Source organism: Pinus tabuliformis, chromosome 5_1, assembly GCF_031772625.1.
Source record: "Pinus tabuliformis cultivar Carrire ecotype Pingquan chromosome 5_1, CPIR1, whole genome shotgun sequence".
Lineage (NCBI taxonomy): Eukaryota > Viridiplantae > Streptophyta > Pinopsida > Pinales > Pinaceae > Pinus > Pinus tabuliformis.
This window is the reverse complement of record NC_142305.1, coordinates 804,869,260-804,893,489: the sequence shown is the minus strand read 5'-3', so window position 1 is coordinate 804,893,489 and position 24,230 is coordinate 804,869,260. Positions and strand designations below refer to the sequence as shown.

Sequence of the window (24,230 nt, the reverse complement as noted above, 5' to 3'; positions counted from 1 at the left end):
GAAAACTCTGCCGATCCGTGGATCGGTGAGACAAAAAACCTTCCGGGACGTAGATTATCATCAGAAAGTTAGGTCCACCTAGGCAAATTACATACATGACTCATGTCTGCTAAGATTATTTACAATTAATACATGCAGACTGGGTTTACAATCAAAAAGATCAAGCTGCTGATGATGGCAGGATGGCACGGACATGCTGATCAGGTGCTGCTTCTTTCTGTCAAGAAAAACGGGGTGCACTGCATGGGTGGTTGACCAGTAGAGGTCAACATCTGGCTCTACTTGGGGACACGTTGCTGCTTGCAGGAATGTGAGAATCCAGAATCTGCATCCATACAACACAAAAATAAGTAGCGTCCATCCCAAAAAATCAGCATATACATTAAGCACAGGAAAGATAAAAGCTCTTCATTTATTAACGATCTAATAACATGAAAAGTAAATCTAATCCTAAAACAGAAATGAAATGCTGAAAAGACAAGGAGTAGAGTTAGAAATACAATACAAAAAATGCCTCACGGCATCAGATGTGTTCAATATAGTGCATACTGAGCATTTGCCTGCTTTCAGGCAAATCTGTCGGCTGCTTGTCGGATGTGCCATGTCCAATTTTGCATATGGTAGGACTCCTTCCTATCCGAAAATCAAGCTGCTCACGGCCGTCTGATGCATCAAATCTTCGTCTAATCTTCTTCCTCTTGCGCTTCTTCTTTCTGGCAGGATGAATTACTGATGATCTGGAACTTTCTGTTTCGAAACTATCAGATGAAGTGTGTAAGTTATGCATGCTAAGTCTTTTTGTGTCTTGCATCTGATTTTTATCGTTTTTAAGCTTATCTGGATCACCTTCAATTATCCACTTAATGACCTCCTCATAGTAAGATGGAACTTGTTGCGGCAAATGAGAAGGCTCCTGATCTATTGATGTTATCTGTTTTCTTTCATTTTCCAATTGCTGAAATTTTTGAACCTGTATTCTAATGGCATCCATCTGTCTAGAGTGTTCAACCTTTATAGCACTAATTTGTCTGGCATGATGTTCTTCCATGTCTTTTATTACTTTAACATTTTCTTCTTTTATGTTCATCAAGCAATGCTGCATGGAATTTATTTCTTCTTCATGATTTGCTTGCATGTTTCCAATTTCCGTTTCATGTTTAGTTTTCATGGCCTCAATTTCCTTAGCATGCTGATTTTGCGTGTCCTCAATCTCCTTATTACGTTTTTCTAGATGGGTGCGTAAAGTTTTAACATCATTGATAAGATTAATTTGGTTGCTTTCCAGATTTTTTACCAGCATCTTTAAATCTTGTATTATTTGCTTTTGCTCCTCCTTTTCATTGTCACTTATCACTGATTTTTCACTATCCTGAACTTGATCTGACATATTCTGATCTTGAACTCTTTCTTCAACAGCTTGACCTTTAATATGATTACTTTCTTCTTTTTGCACAATTTTAGAGGTAGAAGGCAAGTTGTGCGGACTATCATATCTATCTTTAAAAGCATTGAGAATGTCTTGTAAAGAAGTGAAAAAATCATTAGGAAAGTTATTAAACCAATTCAAGGCATCACCCTCTAAAGAACGGACAAATAGACGTATCTTGAAATCTTCATTATTATATTGAGGAAATCTACAGTATAAGATCATTACACAATTAAACATGTTTAAATGCCTTTTAACAGTGACCGAATCATCACCCGAGAACTTGAGTAATTTACTAATGGCCTCTTTCGGAAGATCATGAAGATTATCAGTAAAATGACATGGTTTAAATGAATAATCCATGATGAACAATAAGGGATGATAGAACTAGATCTTTGCTCAAGAAAATCAAAAGATGAAAGAAGTGGAGTCGCCACTTGAACAACAAATCTGATTCTCAGATCCGAGAAGCAATCAACAAACAGATATGTGGTAGGCTTCTTGTCTGGGAAAAATAAGAAAATGGAGTTGCCACCCAAACAAGAAACACACCGAAGAGATGCTGCTGATATGAGATGAAAAGATGCCAAAATATTGAATCTGCCAGCTCAAATGAGAGATGAGAAGATGAATGTCGATGAAACTCCAGGAACAGAAAAACTCTGTCCCCGGCAACGGCGCCAAAAATGTTGGCGTTGCCGGGCCAGATAAAGAGATAAGAAATGAGGAAAAAGATTTGTCGTTTTGAAACACCGAGAAAAAGTATCCCCGGCAACAGCGCCAAAAATGTTGTCGCGCAGATTGACACGACAACGCTCGGACCGGGGGCTGTCACTCTGATCCCCGATCCCTCCGTTTAAGCCTGTTTCCCGCGGCTAAGGGGGGTAGACCCTGTGAGATAATGAAGACCAACTGCCTAACAGTAGGTTGGGAGACACGAGATACGATATAAAAGCACTTGAAAGATTTAATTAATTGAGCAGACCAGTGCCTTAAGAGACTGATGTAGAAATGATTACTTTTTAAATGATATAGAAACATGGACCATGAACAGCAACCATCTATCATCAGCTAAATAACAATGCTCTTAGAATGACCAAAACGATATCCAGCAACTGAAAATTTTAACAGATAAATGCCTTAAAATACCACGAGAATTATAAATCATTGACCAGATATCAATTTCGCATCTCGGTTTGAAAACTTATATCCCAGCATGAAAGATATACATAAAAACCACTGAGACTGGCAAAAAAAATTTTCCATGAAAATTTTATATTTTCAAATTTTTTTTTTTTTTTTTTTTTTCAAAAAATCAAAAATAAAACAAAACTTAAAGTCTAAAATAATGAAAATCTAAAAAAAAAAAACTAAATATTAAAGTCTAAAGACTAAATACTTAAATCTAAACTAATAGAAATCAAAACGCTAACATTTTCATTTTTTGATTTTTATGAAACTATTTAGAAGGAAAATTAAAATTAAAGCTATGCCTAAAAAATGTCTTTTTCATTTTTTATTTTTATATCATGGAAATCTATAAAAAATAAAAAGAACTTTAAACTAAACTAACACAAAATTAAAATCTATTTTAATTTGAACTAGATTTCTAAAATTTAAAATCTATTAACAAAACATAAATCCTAAAATCGAAATTTTTAACATGGCTAAAATCTAAACAAAACATTCACTAAAATGAACCATTACGCATATATGTACATTAACCAAATGAAACCTGAACTAAAAAAATCGAAACCCTAAGCTACAGCTGTGCAAAAAAAACGCGTATGTAAATCCTAAATAAAAAGGCAACCAAAGGAAACGAAGACGTGAAGGCTATTTACAATCAACGGAATCGAAACAGTGGACGGAAAATACGCAGACATCACCTGAGCTTGACGGATTGCAGTCACTTAGGATCGTTTTGCAATTGATTTTCTTACTTGCAGCGGAATGATACCTCGACGGACGATTTACCTGAGGCGCGGTGAAAGAAGACCCACGCAGAGATGCATCAACTTACGATTCACCTGGTGATACGCGGTTGCTTGCCCCAGTCGATGGCGAATGACAGTAGCTCGTGATTCTGTTCGACGGCGGAATAGGAAATGTGACCCTGAAGTGTTGCCAACAGCTCTCGTTGAGCTACGCTGCACGTTACAGCTCTGCTTGCCTCAGCCGATGGTAATGAGCAGCGTGTGTAAAAGTTGTTTGCAGATATCTCCTCCCTCCAGAAATGAGTTGTTCCCCACGTACGAAATCAACAAAAATTTGCTGACGTTCTTTGCTCATCCGAATAAAGGGAGACTTTGGCACGCTTTTGTAATCCTTATCTGGTCTGGCAGGTGCAATCGAGGGAAACACGTTGTCGTTCAAGGATTTCACCCCGAATCAAAATATTTGCAGCCACTTTGAAACCAGAACATGATTCACGTTAAGCTTAACATAAACGATTCTGCAGTGATCGATTTCTATCTGCGGATCAGATACCCCGACAGTGATGCATTTTTGAATGAACAGGTTTCTTGACTGTAGCAGCTTTAGTTTGCTGATCAGACGGATTGAATACGTTCTCTTTTATCCGGCTAGTGTGCTGATGCATGAAATAATGTCCATCACAGTTTTTAGCACATGCTTTCACAACCTCAGATCAGAAGTACGTGAACCTGCAAAACCCTAGTCAAATATTCAGAAGAAACCCTAATGAAGAATGCCAGAAGATAAACTACAAACCTTAAACTCTAAATGAAGACTGCATAAAACAAAATATGAAACCCTAGATCAGCTAATCAATGTACAGACTTGGCCCCTGAACAGCCAGCTTTGGCAATAAGAGCAGAAATGTTTTCAGTATATCAGAAATTTTGAACTTCACTGTGAACAGAAAGAAAATCTCTCAATGTAAAACAGAAAAGAAAATCTTAATGATTAACCCAGGGAACAATCAGCTGGGCTCTGCACAGAAAGTGCTTGCGGGAGTTGGCTGGTTCAGCCGAGAACTTCCCCGAACGCCCACAAAATTTCCTTCAAAAAATGTTTTCCTGCACATCTCAAGCAACCATCAGCAAAGAGAGAGAGAAAGCTGCTAGATCTCAGGAAATAATGGAGATACCTGCCATTATTTCAGAAACCCTAGCAGCCCTCAAACCCTAGCACGTGAGCAAGATACCTGTACTCACAATGCTCTGAAAAACCAGCTATTTTAACTGCTGAAAACTAAAACATGCAGAAAAGCAATAATCTCACAGCAATTCCAGAGAGTAACACCAGCCAGTTTGAACCCCAAAGTCTTCTTTATTAATCAGAAATCAGATTACAAGAGCTTTTTCAGTACAGACTCACAGATCAGATGATTTGCAATGATCCCCTAAGACCCTATATAAAGGAAATGATCCTAACGGCTAGTTCGAGTGATCCATGTAGAAATGATCTCGACCGTTGATGAGGATCAAGACATCTCTTGATCTCATCCGTCGATTTATTAACTTAAAATAATATTATTTTATTAGTTAGGGTTTTTGCTTCATTTTTTAATTTTTTATTATTTTTATTCATTTTTTAATTTTTTAATTCTTTTAACATGGATCACTGAACTAAGCCTTTCGGAAACATCACCTAGGACCTAGGACTTAGGACTCATGAGGGGATTTAAAACATTTCTCGACCCTCAGGACTCATTACATCATGACTTTTACAAAATTACATCTTAAGGGACAAGCCCATTTAATACAGACCCTCACAAAACACCCAGTTCTGCGACACAACTATAATCTAGCAGATTTAACACACTAGGATTTTCCTAAAGTTCTAATGACAAAATCAATCCCGGCTTTGGGGTCAGGTTTGAAGGAAAACTCTGCCGATCCGTGGATCGGTGAGACAAAAAACCTTCCGGGACGTAGATTATCATCAGAAAGTTAGGTCCACCTAGGCAAATTACATACATGACTCATGTCTGCTAAGATTATTTACAATTAATACATGCAGACTGGGTTTACAATCAAAAAGATCAAGCTGTTGATGATGGCAGGATGGCACGGACATGCTGATCAGGTGCTGCTTCTTTCTGTCAAGAAAAACGGGGTGCACTGCATGGGTGGTTGACCAGTAGAGGTCAACACCTCCCAAGCTACACAAATCAACACTTGACAGCGAAAACAAAGCTTCTTCTTTCTCAACTCCTCATGGATCTCCTCATCCAACTTCGGTTTTTGGTCCCCTCCTTTTGAAGAGGTTTAACCTCTTTGCTCTTTCAGGGAAAGGAAGGCTTAGGGGGTAATTTGGTCTTAGGAACAACATGTTGCATGTCCTTGGCTTTGTTAACTGCATCTCGTAGAGTGGTTGGTTGATATGATTTGACCCAACCACGTCAAGGCTTAGATAGCCCCTCCACTAACAACATCACCAATCGAGCCTCAGATATGTCTGTAACTATAATTGCTAATATCTGTAACTCTTAAATGTATGCCTCTGGACTGCCAGTCTATCTGAGTTGTGCCGACTCTTTGAAATGAATCTCCAGACCTTTCCTGTCAAAGCACTCTATGAGCCTCTGAGTAAATTCAGGATACAAGGTGATGCTAGCATGACCCATGGTCGCTAACCCATGATACCACCACTCATGGGCTTCCCCATCGAAATGTAGTGTAGCCAACTTAATGGCATCAACCTCGGTCATCTAATGTAAATAAAAATAGGTGTCCAACTTTTGGACCCATGATCTAGCTGAGCATTTCGATGACCCATCAAAACACGGAATAAACACCTTCCCCAATGTCTTTTGGAGCTCATTGTTTTGCCTCATTGTCTTCTGCACACCCTTGGGCTTGTTCTTCATCTGAAGGTTGTAGAAATCTATGAAGCTCATGGTAGCTTGGAAGTCTCGCCCCAACCTCCTATACTCCACCAAATAATCCCCAAAGGGAATTTCTTGGTCATTCTGTTCCACTTGTTCAATTACTATCTCATTGAGAAATTGTGGCATGGTGGGTTTGGATGACTTACTATATATGTGGGGTTGACTGTGTACTATTGTGCGTGGATGGATAGCTTCTCCACTATTAGACCCCTTGCCATTATTGGGATCCTTATTATGCTGCTCCCCAATTGGAGTTTTGGTGGAACCCACCTTGCTTCCTAAGTTTCTCATCAAATCCACGATCTCCTTTTGGCCCTTAGCCAAGTCATTTAGGACACTAAGCAGGTTGTTGAACTCTTAATTCTCTTTGTTACCCATGACTGATTTACCCTTCAAAATTGGCCTTTCCGCCTCTCCTACTTCAGGAGTTTCTTCTTCCTCCAAAATTGGAGTGGGCTCTCTGACCTTGTAGTGCCTTTTGTAAGTGATGTATGGGTGGTCTTTAGAACTCATCAACTATGGTTACAAACTGCCCCTTAAACCTCACAATCCAAGAACATGCTTCGATACCACTGTAAGATTCCCTTTGGTAAAGCTTAAGATTTCACTGAGTTTTCTGAGTTTTAGGAATGGTTTGGTTGCTGAGATATTTTGTCAAACACTTGACACCCAAGGTGTTGTAGGTGATATTTCTTGACTCTCAATATCAAAATAAAAATACATAGTGATAAAAAATGATCCAAAACTCCTCCAAACAACAATATATCATTTAAATCCAACTTAGAAATGAGCAAGCTACTGTAGATCACTAGTAATGACAATATATGCACTTTAACACCACTAAGAATATCTCAGAACACGATAATAACAAAGATATCAGTCTTTCGGATTAATCACATCGTTAGGATTTGGTCGACGTTTTGAACCAACTAATGTGGTTCATCCAGTCCTGAGGATGAACCACATTAGTTGGTTCGAAACGTCGACCAAATCCTAATGATGTGATTAATCCGAAAGACTGATATCTTCATTTTGGATCACAAAAGTCTTAGATCTAACGATAATAACAATTATGGAAATAAGTTGTCATTCAATCTTTTCTAACATCAAAGATTACAATATAAGAAATGGAAATGGAACCTGGGCAATATCAGCGTGGAATATTTGATGTATTGGTGGCTCCCCTTTTATGGTATAACAATGGATACTTCCTCCTTCAAATTTGCCCCCTTTAACTCAACAAGAGACCCACGCACAACATAGTAACCTAGCCCCAAATAAAAGTTGCAGCAGTGAGTAATGAGTTCGATTTCCACCCTCAAGATATACCCAACAACTTTCCCGACTAGAAGTCAGATATATTTATGAGTTTCACACTAAAATCAACCACTAATAAAATGCAGGACCTTGACTAGCTTGCTCTGGAATCAACAGTGCTTTTGAAGAAGTAGAACTCAGGCCTCATATAAGGTAACATGACTAGCTACTGAGGGAATAAACTTGGCCACCAAACTTTGCTGACAACCACTCTAAACTCGACCCTTGAGGAGCATAACTCCGTCTAGCACAGAGTAACACATCCAAATCTTCATATGACACTCTTAGCCATGAACACAAGTGACTTTTGACCCCCTTAGCTGAGGTAAACTCGCCCAAACAAAACAAAAGGATTCGACCCCCTTCTGTAGCAGATTCGATCCACTAGGGAATGGTAGCCTTGGCTCTTAAAATGTGCTTGAGAACTTGACCCACTCTTCCATGAAACTCGTCCCACACTTGGCAAGTAGCTCAACCTGTCAAAGATATATGAAAATCTCAATATTTGAAGATAAAGTCAACTGATAACACTGTTACCTCCATTACTTTCTTTAAATCTTCTTCTGCAATGAAGCACAAAGGCAAAATCTGAATGATTCCACCCTCCAACTAACTAGGGTGTATGGTCTCAACACCAAAACTAGCAATCTGCAAGTTGGGTTTTCAAAACCCTAATCTCTTCTCCAAGAGCTCTCCAAAATTTATTTTTCTCAAATGGAAAAAAGCTAGAATGAGGAGAGACTCCTCATTTTTTTCCTTTTCTAATTTGTTCGACACTTTTGCCACCTTTTTACCCTTTTTTTTAATAAAGTCACTTTAGTGGTTTTTTCACTATATAAATTAAAAGTGACTTTTAATTAGCTTAGGACATGTCCCCCTTTTGATCACTTTAGCATTTGTAATCTTTTTCCTAAGCGAATCATATTCCCTTAGTTAATTTCTTTCCCCGGCTTAGCCTACTGGAACTTTATTAGGCTAGCAGAACTCCCCCATGTGCCTCGTAAGTAGTTGGGGACATTACACCCATACACCAGTGATCACTCCTACAAAGACAAGGCTCCCATGGAACCGCGAGTCCTCATGAAAAACCTCCCAAGTTCCTCCAAACTAGTTAGGGAGGAGATCACCAACATGAAGCTCTCAACGGACGAGGCATGACCTTAGAAAATGACAACGGCAAAAAGATTTTCTTATATAGATAATTACTTGTGATTCTTTTATCTTTATGTTCTTCTTTTATCTTTTAGTTCACCAAGCAATTACCAAAACAATAGCATAAGGACAATAGATGTAGGCAGACAACCAGGGAAAACCCAGTCAACAATTCTTCCTTCAATAGTTTCTCAAGATAATCCAAGACTCTTGACCTAGACAAAGACTTCCTCCACACCAAGTCAACCCTCAATCCTTCTTGCAGATGATAACCCTTCAATAGCAACTTCGACCTAGCAGCATCAACTTGTAGTAGCAGCTTCGACCCAACAATTGGTAGCAACAGCAGCAGCAACAACTTCGACTAGACAAAGAAAAACTTTGATCTCCCTAGATACTCCTCCTGAGTGAGAGATAGATGGCCCAAAATTTTGATCTTGATGTCTTCTTCTTTCCTCCAAAATTTTGCACTCATTTTCAGCCCCTTTCAGTGCTAATTCAACTTCACATTTCCCAACTTCTTCCTTCTGGATATCGAACTATGAGAGAGAGAGTGAATTGCTCCAAATGAATTTGAACTGCCTTGTATATATAGCCTTCCAGTGAGGTCGAATTGTCCTTCTTGAAGCCGACTTGATCTCTTTGAGGCCGACTTGGTGTGGAGGGGACAAATAATATATTTGACTCAATATTAATTCCTTTTACATGAGTCAAAAGCCCAAGAAGGGTCTCATAAAATATAAGATGACTCAAATGACTCAATATTAATCCTAGGAGTCCACAATGGGGACTTTGACTAATAAAATGATGACCCAAGCATGAAACCCATGCTTTAATAAGTCATTGTAACAATAATAAAAATTTCTCTTTCATTCTTTTGACAAGTACATTACATAAATACATTTATGAAGACCGAACCTAGTTACTTTCTTCAACACTCCCTCTTAATTAGGGAGGTATTCATAACAAGTACAAGGAAGATTTCAAACTATATGAACTATGAAGAGTTTAGTCACCGCAATGCCATGGACTAGATTCTTGACCAGGGCAGTCTATCCAAGGTCTCTCAATAGTTTAGGCACAGCAATGCCATGGACTAGATTCCTGACCAGGGCAATCTATCTGAGTGGGAGTAAGATGGACTAAAGCTTTCAAACTCTCTAGGTACAATCAGGCTTACTTGCTAACCATCAACCTAGGGATCTAGGTGTGTATTTGAGGTCAGAGCTCCATGACCAATGCCACCCTCCCTACTTCGGGAACTAGACATCAACACATAGTGCCGACCAGATGTCCTCCTAGGCAATGTGTCTCACACACAAAGACTCAACTTTCGCGATTATTCCAATCGGTAACAAATCTTCCCCGATCAAATAGATTGATAACAACAAATCTCTCCTGATCAAACTGATCGATAACAATAAGCATGTAAAACACGTTATCAAATCTCTGAGAGATTCACTTGTACAAGCATAACCCAATTAGTAACAGACTTTAAAATATACACAAGTAAACTCAAACCTTCGGGGGTTTTTCCAGACAACTGATGTCGCTTCTCAATTTATCATAGTAGGACTTCCAAACGAATCTTGACAGAAGATTCCTTAATCATACATCTTCCTTTCCTACTTCACATGCAGCAACATATTCTACAAATAGATCTAGCTTTTCTTATCTCAACAGTCCCTCAAAATACATCCTCCAATTTCTTCTTTCAAGGTGTCCATCATGACTATGATATGACATCCCTCTCAACTAGGGAGATTCCTTTCATCCAAGCTCCCTCTCAAATTAGGGAGATTTCTTTCATCCAAGCTCCCTCTCAAATTAGGGAGATTTCTTTCATCCAAGCTCCCTCTTAACTAAGGGAGCTCCATGAAGAATCTTTTCATGGCTTCCATTCTTCTCATCAAAGTTGTCATGACCATTATAACTTTCTTCATCATGCTTATCAAATGAACATCTTCACCATCTTGAAGATTATGTACTTGCATAACTTAGATAGCAAGTACAACCAAATATATAGAAGCATGAAGTTAACCATATCAAAATCATATAATAATGGAAGCATTTGACATTAGACATCAAACACCTAAACTTAGTTAGGTTAACAAACAATAAGAAACACATATTTTTATACATCAATTATATGCTAGGGTTTTTGTCATAAACCCTAGATCCATCCTCAAGATTTTGAGCACCTCAAACAAGATAACAACCTTTATTATATCTAAGGCTTCAATATTTCTTCTAGAGGTATGACATATCCTACTACAAATTATTAGAAACCCTAGAAGCAATTCAAACAAAAATAGTTCTACAATGCATCTAACAACTTTAGAACTCATATGTTAGACTTCCACTAGGATTTAGTACAAGATCCTAGATTTCATACATGAGTCATTAAGCTCCAACAATCAAAACCAATCATAGCTCAAATTTAGATTCTTTCATAAATCTCAGATTATCACACTTCTCATCACATATTAGAGATTTTAACTTCTACTAAGGTTTAGTTACAAAACCCTAGAATTCATAAATACTATCATCCTAGAGAATCAAACTTCGACTAGGGCTTAGTTCCAAACCCTAGGACTCATGACCATCAACAATTAGGTCAACACATACATCTAGGATTCCATCATCATGCACAAGCATATCATAACATGTGTTAGTCAAACCCAATGATACAAATATCAATATAATAAAGTTAGACATATAACAAACTTGATCAGACTAGGGTTTCAATCAGACAAACACACATATACCTAGGATTTCATTTCTAGGACACTATCTAAGGCAAGGATTTTTCTTTTAAACCCTACCAAACCCTAATGATCTAGGGTTTCAATACAAAACATAGAAAACCCTTCAAAGCGCTGTAATCACCATTCAACCCTAACAAGTTAGGGTTTTCATAACCATACCAAAACCCCAAACATGACATTATCAAAGCATCACACATTTTCTTTATACTTCATCAATAAACCTAAGTAAACTAGGGTTTCACATATTATCATTGACATACTCTTAAGTTAGTGTTTTTACAAAGAACCTTTCTAGGGTTCCACAAGTGTAATCAAAGATATGAGGAAGGTAGATTTATCTAATGATGAATCACCCAATCAAGAATCTTTATGATTTAGGAGTGCTAGACACAAAATGTTAGTAATAGTCTATCAAGAATGAATATCATGAAGAGAGAAAAAACTTGTAGTTTAAGGCATTCCTTTGTTTCTTAACAAACCTTGTAATTCCAATGCTTTGTCTTGTGAAGCCTTCTTCCATATTCTTTGAATATTAAGTAAGCTTTTCCTAAACAAGGAAAATGTGAATAGAAATGTGATTAGTATTTAATGCAAGCAAAACTAGGTAAGGAAAACTAAAAAATGAAAAGGTAATAAGATACTTATCTTTGGAGATTGGTGAGGGTTCCCTCCAAGCTTGAGGGATACCTATAACCTTACAAAAACAAATAAAAAATGTTTTTCCAAAATATGTTAAACCTACAAATATTAGAAATCAAACAATGAAATAACTAAGGCTTAGATCAAAGGGCTTAGTAGTGTAAGTCCCTTACATCTAGTTCTTTGGGTTTATTCTTCTTTGGAGATCCTTCTTTGGCAACATTAGCTTGATCTCTGTTTCTTTTCTTGTTCTTCAGATTGTCAGGACTGTCACTTCTATAGTGACCCATTTTGCGACATTGGTAGCATTCTATTTTGGACATATTGACCTTCCTTCTTGGCCCTTTTGACTTCTTGAAGTTTCCTTTCTTGTGAGAAGTGGAGTATGCATTTGAAACATTTTTTTTTCATTGTTGGATACTAATGAGATTCTCATTTCTTCTTGGCTTTAACCATTCCATAATTGTTCGAAAGTAGAAACTTCTTTCCAGCTATTGAGACCTGAAGCAAAAGAACTCCAAGTAGGTGGCAATCCCAATATTGCAGTAATTACTTGCTCCTTTTCTGGTACAATTTCATCTGTTGCTTGAAGTTCATCTATAATTCTAGATATCCTTACAAAGAAGGAAGCCACAATGTCATCTTTCGTCATCTGTAGTCCTTAATTCATTCTTTAGACTTGCTACTTGACTGATGTTCTTGATAGTGAACAATTTTGATAAGGCTTCATACATTTCTTGAGCATGGTCTATATTGGAAATGTATGGGACAAGATTGTCCTTTATGCTTTCTACCATTAGTGTCATAGCCAATATTTCTGACTCTCTAAACTTCACTTTGTCTGCATCACTGGATTCTTCGGTAGGTTTCTTCACCTTTCCTTTGACCAAATCCAAGACCTTGTTCTTTTCAAGAATGAGGTCAATTCTCTTCTTCCATGCCCTGTAATTTGATGCTCCTTCCAATTTGTTCTCACTCTTTATTGTGTTAGACATTGTCCTTGAAGATAGTGAGCTTTCTCCCTTATAAGAGTTCCTTATATGATCCCTTGATCAATCCTTTAGACTCCTTTTAGTAGATTCTCAAAACTGCCTTTTTCCTTCTTCACCTTAGCTCTAATACCATGTTAGAAAATCAGAAAGGCAGAAAGATTTTCTTATATAGATAATTACTTGTGATTCTTTTATCTTTATGTTCTTTTATCTTTTAGTTCATCAAGCAATTACCAAAACAATAATACAAGGACAACAGATGTAGGCGGACAGCCAGGGCAAAATCCCTATCTAGGGGAAAACCCAGTCAACAATTCTTCCTTTAATAGTTTCTCGAGATAATCCAAGACTCTTGACCTAGAAAGCGACTTCCTCCACACCAAGTCAGCCCTTAATCCTTCTTGCAGATGATAACCTGTTAATAGCAACTTCGACCTAGTAGCATCAACTTGCAGTGGCAGCTTCAATCCAACAACTGGTAGCAACAACAACAACAGTAGCTTTGACTAGACAAAGGAAAACTTCGATCTCCCTAGATACTCCTCCTGAGTGAGAGATAGATGGCCTAAAATTTCAATCTTGATGTCTTCTTCTTTCCTCCAAAATTTCACACTCCTTTTCAGCCCCTTTTCAGCCCTTTTCCAGCTCTTCTTCAACTTCGCATTTCCCAGCTTCTTCCTTTTGGATATCGAACTGTGAGAGAGAGAGTGAATTGCTGCAAATGAATTCGAACTGCCTTGTATATATAACCTTCCAGTGAGGTCGAATTGTCCTTCTTGAAGCCGACTTAATCTCTTTGAGTCTGACTTGGTGTGGAGGAGACAAATAGTTTATTTGACTCAATATTAATTCTTTTTACCTGATTCAAAAGCCCAAGAAGTGTCTCATAAAATATACAATGACTCGAATGACTCAATATTAATCCTAGGTGTCCACAATGGGGACTTTGACTAATAAAATGATGACCCAAGCATGAAACCCATGCTTTAATAAGTCATTGTAACAATAATAAAAATTACTTTTGCATTCTTTTGACAAGTACATTACATAAATACATTTATGAAGACCGAACCTAGTTACTTTCTTCAACATGACCTGACCAATCATAATGAATACAGACTCAAAAGGCAAGACACCAGGTCTGGGATGCCTAATACATGGCCTCACATGGTTTTTTTACAATGCTTTGACTTGTGACCTTGGGCTAGCAATGTTGGTGAATGATCTGCTTGAAAAAATCTATATACCCCCACTGATAGAAGGTTAACAGGTACTACAAAGCAAAAAGTATAATTTTAAGTGTTTATGAAGTGTTAATATATCACACCTTGATGTTACCACATTCATGATGAGTATATAGGTTATAGTACCACATTTAAATATCAAACCCGTGTAAATGAGAACATGACCATGACTAAATAAAGCACAGTGCATTTGTCAACGGAGGCATTAGGCTGGGAAAAGTTGGTATACCATGGCCAAGGCATTTGATAATGAAGGCTGTGTGACCGAGAACAGGGAGAATGTCTATATATGATTGGCATGTGCAAGGGATCTCATGCATTGCAGGTTGCAGCATGCCACATTGACTGATTGGGTGGCTTTGACACTGTTACCTTGAAAGGGGGAAACAGCCCCCATCAGTTGGAGAGGAACCAACCTAAAGAGCGAGAAGTGCTACTGTGGTAGCAGTGGGTAGCCTTGTATGGTTACACAGACTAACACCTTGTTCTTGGGACTTTCACACATTAAGGGTGCTAATTTTGTTGTAACACATGGAACTCCAAAACTTGCCTGTGTTCTTATATCTTCAAGACATATATATCCTTTCCTTACAACAGATCCTTGCATTCGTTTAGTATTAAATATTGTGTTAGAAGGAAACAAAAAGCTTCCTCTTATCTGTCTTTTGTTTCACATTTGTCCTGTTTTAGAGAAACTGCTTGATGTTCATCCCTGGGCAGACATTATTAGAATTTTATACCATTCAAACTGGTCAAACTTCCAAAATCATTATTCTTTTGGACTGTGGCTTATCAAAACTGCTGAAAATAAATATATGAATGAGAAATTTGCATTGCTCTAATAAAGCATGGCCTTTTTTCTAATCAAGTTATCATATTCCGAGTCCTTTCTATATATTTTTAAAATAAAATAAATGGGAGTATATCCAAACAATGGTTTAGAGGAAATGGTCACAAGCTAGGAAACCGGATTCGTCCTAAACCCCCTGCGAATCCCGAATCCGGCGAATCCGACACGATTCGGTCCGGATTCGTGTCCAAATCACAGGACACGTCGTGTCCGAGGGCGTGTCGCGATTTTCAGGGGCGTGTCGCGATTTTAGGACACGTGTCCGGTTTCCAGGACTCGTTAAGCTTAGCACGGGTATGAAAAGGGCGTGTTTGCTCATTAATATTTTCATTTGGTAAGCGATTTGTGTTGTTGCAGCAAGGAGTAGAGCATTTTGGCAGCTTCATAATCAAGTCTAGGCCCTAGTATTGATATGCTATTCATGGTAATGTTAAATTCTTAAAGTAAAAGTGACATTCTCCTTAATCTTCATTTTCATCCTTTTACTTAAATTTTTAACATTACCATGAAATGACTCAGGATGTTTGAGAGTGGTTCCGGCCTCATTGGATTTCATATGGAGAAAGTAGAATTTTAGATTTCATTCAAAATCCAGCAGACTTATCAGTTTTTCAGGATTTTAGGATTGGGGGATTGCAATGTTTCCATCGAATTTTGTCATGTATTAGGGTATGGAACTCGTATTTAATCAAGAGCACCAAACCAAGAGCTTTTGAATATGTCGCTCCCGCTCCCGTTTTCACTCCCGCTCCCCGCTTTCGCTCCCGCTCCCAAGTAACACTGTTCCTGATGATATGGGTCTGGACACCATTGTTGAGTTGGCATTGGCCAACATGGATCTCAATGATCCAGTGCTAGAGCCTGTTAGATTTGATGACTTAGAGGGGTCAGCCTCCATACTAGCAGATGCAAAGGCGACTATGGATACAGGGGAGGAGGAGGATGTAGAGGAGAGCAGTGGGGACCATGATGATGGGGACAGTGATGCTAATTGATGCCTTGAGGCTTGTATACCTGTAGTTGTTTTATATTTTCTATTTCTATTTGCCATTGGCATTGCACCAACACTACCTATGTAACACATTTTGATTTGATGACTTAATGAGAAAACTACAGTTGTCAGTGTGTTTATCTTACTATCTTGTAGTTGTAAGTTGTCTTTCAGTTATGAATTATGAATCATGATTTAAATTTTTAATAGATTTATCATTTATGTGACCAGTACCACTGACATTTATTTGAATTTTGTATGTACTATGCATGCTAATAGCTATAGATGAAGATCTATGTTCGAAATCAATAAATTTGTATCATTAATTAAAATTTGTGTAAGAAATATGATAATATCTAATTTTTATATATATATATATATATATATATTTTTTTTTTTTTTAAATATATATTATATATATATATTTTTTAATAAAATAATATATAACGTGTCCTAACGTGTCCTGTTCCGGGGGGTCAGCGTGTCCCGAATCCGACACCACGAATCCCGAATCCTACGTGTCCCGAATCCCCGTGTTAGGTGACTTAGGTCACAAGTTGGTTAGCAAATTCTCTTATTATAAAGTGTTAGAATTTTTTTCCAGAGGAATTTTAATTTCATGTCATTCCTTTTACGGGATTTCATCCTTAGAACCTAGATTATAAAAGCATTAATACTGTAGCAGTTCCTTTCTGCAAGATAACCATTGAGAAATTGAAATTGTTGCATGGAAGAAGTTGACTTCATAGACTCTCTGCACATGCTGTACTAGATATTGTAACTTTCAAAGTTCCTATTAGTGAATTGTTTTATTGTTTTTCAGAATTGCCTCAGTTAAGGTGCCTTGATCTTGAGAATGTCTATATGATAACAGATGCATGGGCCTCCTACTTTATTCCAGGTTTCTATCTAGCTTTGAGCTGTACATTTTCTGCCATGAAAAGTCCAACTTTTGTGATTTATAATTAGGTATGCTAACTTGAAAATCTAAGATTGGATAGATTTTTGGGACAATGTAACTGCATGGTGAAAATGAGATAATACGTACTAATGGAACAGGGATGAGAAATCTTCGAGCATTGAACATGAGTGGGACAGGTATTTCAGACAGATTTCTGGAGGCTTTAACATATGGTGGTAGGCTGCAGTCTTGGGCTGCAGAACAGAACTTCACCGCAGATTCTGGTAAAATTTAAATCATAATTCCTTTATTTGCATGTCAGGTTAAGTCCATAGCAAAACATACGAACTTTAATGTGAAAGCAGGAAGCATGGATGGAACATTTATTGCATACTAATTGTATGATCATGATTCATATCTTTTATGAGGAAACACAATTAAACTTACTATTATACTTTCCTTAGGTATCATCGTAATCATACATATGTAATGAAGTGTAGATTGATCTATAGAAGTAACACTTATGTTGAGATTCACAAGTGCAGAACTTGTTCAATGAAACAACATGAGATAAACTCCAAAGTGCCCTATTATCCACCAAAAGTGGGTATTTCAGACAGATTTCTGGAGAGTTTAACATATGGTGGTAGGCTGCAGTCTTGGGCTGCAGAACAGAACTTCACCGCAGATTCGGGTAAAATTTAAATCATAATTTCTTTATTTGCATGTCAGGTTAAGTCCATGGCAAAACATACGAACTTTATTGTGAAATCAGGAAGCATGGATAGAACATTTATTGCATACTAATTGTATGATCATGATTCATATCTTTTATGAGGAAACACAATTACACTTAGTATAATACTTTCCTTAGGTATCATCATAATCATACATATATAATGAAGTGTAGAACAGTGTTGATAATATCGCCGATATTTCGGCGATATTCGTAAATATCGCGCGATTTTGGCGAAAACGAAATTTCGGCTGGAAAATAGCGCGATATTTTCGTGTTTTTAAATTCTCGCGAGATTTCCGAAATTGCGGCGATATTTTCATAAATATCGCGCCACGACTGTAAATATCGCGGGTTAGTTTAAAACTTTAATGATTCGGGTTATAAAATGGTAATATTGTTTTGCTTTTCCCGTCACTTTGTAATGTTTTCGTGCGAGCTGGAGAGAGACGGAACCGGTGCTGCGAAGGAGGGTTTACCCGGTGCCAAAGGTCACAGTCCCGACGTCTTGAGTCTTGACTCTTCACCGTCAACGCAACGCTGCAGCCTGCAACTGTGCAACACATTATATTGGACCTTGGTAATATGATATATCTATTGAGCAATGAGAAGCATAACCAGAAGTTAGAACATACAAATAGCATAACCAGAACATGCAGATTCGCATCTATATTTTGTGGCTTGTATTATATGTGCTGTATTCATATATGTTATATGCAAAGTCTTCTAAAAATCTGCACGTGATATCCTAATCCTGGTGACTTAGCTTTTCCAGCCTTTGCCGTTATGCTTTTCCACAAAGCTATGTTCAGAACTGGCTTTTCATGTCATATTTGGTCCTCCCATTAGCGAAGTCCTTCTAGCTCATTAGATATTTAAGGGTATAGCTCATGTTGCTAAGCTGAGACTTGTAGTTGTGACAAACACTTGCAAAGACAAGCAATTTAGTAAGGGTTACAGAGAGCAGATCCTTGGTCAATATCTTGATTCTTTTCACACAACAATAAACTTTTGACATATAATTATTAATATCTACTATGTACATTATTCAATCTTCTGATTAAAGACGAGATACCTTAAGTTTGAAAGGAAGGGCAGATACTGATTCCTGGCACTCTCAAGTTAATACTACCATAATCCTCACAGCCATAGGGTTTATCTAGATTCTATATACCACACAACCATAAGGTTTCTCTGCACATGTAAAAGGGTCCTTTGCATTCAGATATATCTGCTATACTGTCCAGACTCCAAACATATCAAGGTTACTGTTAGCAAGATCACTGTCTGTATGGTAATAAGTTATAACAAGGTCACTGTCATGTCACAACAACTATCATTACAGTCATCAGGTCACTATGTCAAGAATCAAGATTACTGCTGTCATGCTGCCATTAATTACTTTCATCAAGATCTTGTTATAGAAGGTTGCTACCCAGTTCACAGGTCACTGACATAATCCTTCATCAAGGACTCTTGCCATGAACACAATCATGCCTTCAAGTCACCAACACAACGCCAAAGTCACCGTCAAAGGTAACTGCCTTATGAGGTTACTGTCACACTGTCATGACTCATGAGTCTCAACATGCATGTAACCAACAGAATTTGGTCAAACCCTGTAGCATCTAGATTCCAACCCAACATCAACAAATCTGTTCTCAGTTCTTGAAAACACTAATCCTTTTTTGGGGGCTTAAAAGTTAACAGTGAACACGTCATGTTTTGCCAGTACTCTTTCCTGATGCCTTCTTGTATTGGACCATGTAAAGCAGCCTCCAATATCATGATGTTTATGGCTGCAATTCACATTAAAAACTTGATGTGTTGATTTTATTTTACATCAACTCTTATTTCACCTCCTACAATTACTTGTCTACCTTATTAAAAATTAAAATCCCCTCTCAACACTCATTTAGCCTCAGAAAGATTGTTAGTGAACCAATATTAGAAGAATAGATGGAGCATAATCCCATGTTTTGGCCTGAGATTAGGAAAGTTGCCTTCCCACTCTACCATATTGAAATCTTTCACAACAGTTGCCCTCCCACTCTACCATATTGAAATCTTTCCCAACAGTTGCTTATCCTCAGAAGATAGCATATAAGCCAACATTAGAAGCATAAATATAAATGATTTTATTATCCTCAATGTATACACTGCCTGTAGCAGCCAAATCGCAGTCCTCTAACGCTGTTATTGAATACATTTATATTTTATGATTTTAATGTCTTTTGACTCTTTTCTACATAGCTTGACTGGGGTCCTTTGTGTGAAGATTGCAGATTGTAGAACTTTGTTAAAGTTTAGTCCATTTGTCTTTGAAGAATGAGGATTTGATATTGAGACCTGCACCCATGGAATTTCGTAAATTCGTATTACTTATTAAGTTATTAAGTTACTAATTCCAAATTTTTTTTGGTGCTGTAGGTTTCCTTTTGAGTTAGCCCACTACAAAATACAAATATGCCAAAAAACTTGGACCCATTTTGGGAGTATGGGATCCCTGATGGTGGGACAAATCGTGCATATCTTTCATGCAAATTGTGTGGGGACAAGATGACAGGTGGGGTTACACGACTGAAATACCATCTTGCTAGACTCCCTGGACATGATGTTGGCATTTGTAAAGTTTCTAGTCCGGAGCTTATACGAAAAGCTCTTGAGGCAATTGAAGAAAAGGACAGAAAGAAGGAAGAGGCGGAAAGAAACAAAGCTGAACGTGCAGGTAGATCTTTTGGGATATCTTCTCCTGATTTTGATGTTCAGGGTAGTGGCCCTACTGGCCCTAGTGGGAGGGGCTCCACAACTGGCACACCATCACATGCTAGCGCTACTGCTAGTGTGAATACGAGGTCATCATTTTTTGTTCCACGAACAGGAGCTGGAGCACAACCTGGCATAAAATCGCTTTATAAAAAAAAGGAGAAGGAAGAAGCAGATAGAGTCATGGGGAGGTGTATTTATTGGAGCGACTTACCTCTCAGCATCACAAAAACCAATCCATTTTGGCAACCAATGTGTGATGCTATTGCTGTTGTGGGCCCAGGGTACAAAAGTGCCACATATGAGGAGTTGCGGGGGCCAATTCTTCAAGCAGAAAAAGAGGACATCAACTCTAGATTGGCGGAGTTGAAACAGACATGGGAAGTCACTGGATGCACAGTGATGTTTGATGGTTGGACAGATAGGAAGGGTAGGACCCTTCTAAATTTCTTGGTACATTGTCCTAAAGGTACCATGTTTATTAAATCGTTGGATGCATCAGAACATATCAAAGATGCAGCAACGATATGTGAGTTGTTAGATGGGTTCATTCAGGAGATTGGTGTGCAGAATGTGGTGCAAGTCGTAACAGACAATGCAACTAATTATGTGTCTGCCGGCAGAATGCTTATGGAGAGGCATCCCACATTGTTCTGGACTCCATGTGCAGCGCATTGTCTTGATTTGTTGCTTGAGGATATGGGGAAACTCTCCTTCATCAAGGAGGCAGTTGATATGGCTAGGAGCATCCCCAAGTTTATTTATAACCATGCTTATGTTCTTAGCCTTATGAGGAGGTACACTAAAAACAAGGAATTGCGGCGTCCTGCCATCACACGTTTTGCCACAACCTTTATTACTCTCCAGTCTTTGCTTCGATGTCAGTACGAGTTGAAGCAAATGTTTGTGTCTGATGATTGGCGTGCTTGTAGATACAGCAAGAGACCTGATGGGAGAGCCATTGCAAAAATGGTGTACTCTGAGACATTTTGGCGTGGAGTACAAGAAGCATGTGCAGTTAGCGAACCTATAGTAAAGGTTCTTAGATTGGTGGATGGAGAGAAGCCTGCAATGCCTTATTTGTATGAGGGCATGGATAGGGCCAAGGAGGCCATTCGTTCCTATTATGCAGACAAGGGTTCTGCTGGCCTTAATAGGCAGATGATGTTATGGGATGTGATCGATAATCGGTGGACAGGGATGCTTCATCGACCCATTCATGCAGCAGCACTCTTCCTCAACCCTGCATTTGCATACAAATGCAATTTTCGTTTTGATGGCGAGGTGATGGAAGGGCTCCATACCTGTATTCAGAGGATGGTACTTGATTCTGAGCTTCGTAGCAAAATCAAGCGCGAGGTACAGAGTTATCAGGATTGTGTTGGCCTATTTGGCTTTGATGATGCCATTAAGGAAAGGGCCCTCTTCATGCCACGTAAGTGACAAGTCATCACTCATTAGAAATTAGAAATTTGAATTTAATTTTTAACTTTTAAGTTTTTGAATTTTTTATTTCATTATTTTGTTGTAGATCTTTGGTGGCGAAGCTATGGTGCAAGGGTACCAAATTTGCAAAATTTGGCTATACGAATCTTGAGTCAAACATGTAGCTCTTCAGGGTGTGAGCGCAATTGGAGTGTATTTGAGAAAATACACGCCAAAAAGCGCAACAGGTATAACTTTGAACTCAAGCCTTCAGTTGAGCAATTACACTTATTGTAATTTTTAATTTTTAATTTATGACCTTCAAGTGTCAAGAGTCAAGAGTCAAGACTCATTACTTTTTTTGACACTCTTACAGGTTGGAGTTCGCACGCCTCAACGATTTGGTGTATGTGCATTACAACATCCGACTTCGAGTGAGGCAAATAGAATCACCAGTGGATCCAGATGCCATTTCCTTAGACAATATTGATGTATTGTCTCCGTGGAGGGTGGAGTCTCAGGAGCCCATATTGGAGGAGTCACCTTCATGGTTGGAGGAGCCAGTGGCAGATGATCCATTAGAGCAGGGGCAGCAAGAGGAGGACTCGGAGTCAGAGGAGCAGCAGCACTTAGAGGAGGAGCAGGAGGAGCTGGAGGAGGACACTGCGGGAGCATCAGCATCAACACCATCTGCTATAGATATAGGAGAGCATAGCTCCATGCCTATCACTCATTATTTGACATTAGGTGCAGAGGCAGTGTCAGGGCCTTCTACTACTAGGGGCAGGCCTGACAAACAGCCCATCATGTTTTCCCGTAAAAGGGGGAGAGGGCAGTAGATAGATAGCTGCTAGTTTTATTTGTTATGCTACATGTAACTCATGATGATGAGATACTTTTATTATTATATGTGATGTTATTTTGTATTGGTTCTCCACATTTGAGTCCTTGAATGGACAATTATCAGGGATTAGCACGATTTGGTATCGCCTTTGATATATCATTTCTATTTGACATCATATATATCAGTATTTTCTTCATATTTATGTGCCAATGTGTTTAACTTTAAACTTTATTTCATGTTGTTATTGCTTTATATGTTTAAAAATCTGAAAAAAATGAATATATTATGCATTTTTTATGCTTGCTTTTGTTGTTTAAATTCTGAACATGAAGATGTTGCTTTAAAAATTAAAATAGTTTCTTGAGTGTTTGCTGGGCACTGTATAGTTATACTCATTTAATGCCAATTTTTTGTTTTTTTTGTGCCCTAGGTTTGAATTAGTTCACTACAGTACAAATGTCAAATATGCCAAAAGCCTTGGACCCATTTTGGGAGTATGGGGAGGCTGTTGGTGGGGCAAATCAGGCATATATATCATGCAACTTGTGTGGGACCAAGATGTCAGGAGGGATTACACGATTGAAATACCATCTGGCTAAACTCTCTGCATATGATGCAGCAGATGTGATGCCTTGTATGGTTTCTAGTGCAGAGGTTATACAAAAAGCTCGTGAAGCAATTGCTGAACAAGACAGAAAGAAAGCTGCTAGGGAGAGGCCAATGGTCTCAGATAGATAGCTGCTAGTTTTATTTGTTTTGCAACTTTTGCTACATATAAGTTTATAACTCATGATGATGAAATACTTTTAAACTTTTATATATGTGATGTTGTTTTGTTTGAGTCCTTGATTGGACAATTATCACTATCAGGGATCAGCAGGATATGTGATGTTATTTTAATTTTTGTTTGAGTCCTTGATTGGACAATTATCAATTTATCACTATCAGGGATCAGCAGGATTTGGTATCGCCTTTGAAGTTTGATGTATCATTTCTATTTGACATCATATATATCAGTGTTTTCTTCATATTTATGTGCCAATGTGTTTAGTTCATGTTGTTATTGCTTTATATGTTTAGAAATCTGAAAAAAAATGAATATATTATGCATTTTTTATGCTTGCCGATATTTGCCGATATTTTGCCGATATTTTCGCCGATATTTCCGATAAGATATTTTCCGGACCCTCGCCGATATTTTCCCGATACCGATATTATCAACACTGGTGTAGAATGATCTATAGAAGTAACACTTATGTTGAGATTCACAAGTGCAGAACTTGTTCAATGAAACAACATGAGATAAACTCGAAAGTGCCCT

The 24,230-nt window shown here is 38.0% G+C and overlaps 2 protein-coding genes across 6 annotated transcripts in view; both read left to right on the top strand.

The window, feature by feature from the left end:
- LOC149167379 (uncharacterized) overlaps positions 1 to 24,230 on the top strand; it is a 332,408-nt gene that overhangs the window by 126,161 nt on the left and 182,017 nt on the right. For 4 of the 5 annotated variants that reach the window (XM_089432961.1, XM_089432960.1, XM_089432959.1 and 1 more), the window contains 2 exons: positions 17,061 to 17,138; positions 17,297 to 17,422. In XM_089432961.1, coding sequence (XP_089289087.1) covers positions 17,061 to 17,138; positions 17,297 to 17,422 — 204 coding nt within the window. The remainder of the gene's footprint in view (positions 1 to 17,060; positions 17,139 to 17,296; positions 17,423 to 24,230) is intronic. The other variant, XM_089432962.1, reaches the window with a different exon arrangement.
- LOC149167381 (uncharacterized) lies at positions 21,430 to 23,088 on the top strand. The gene is made up of 3 exons (XM_089432586.1): positions 21,430 to 22,075; positions 22,172 to 22,313; positions 22,442 to 23,088. The coding sequence occupies exons 1-3, from the start codon at positions 21,430 to 21,432 to the stop codon at positions 22,902 to 22,904; spliced, it is 1,251 nt and encodes a 416-aa protein (XP_089288712.1). The 3' UTR covers positions 22,905 to 23,088.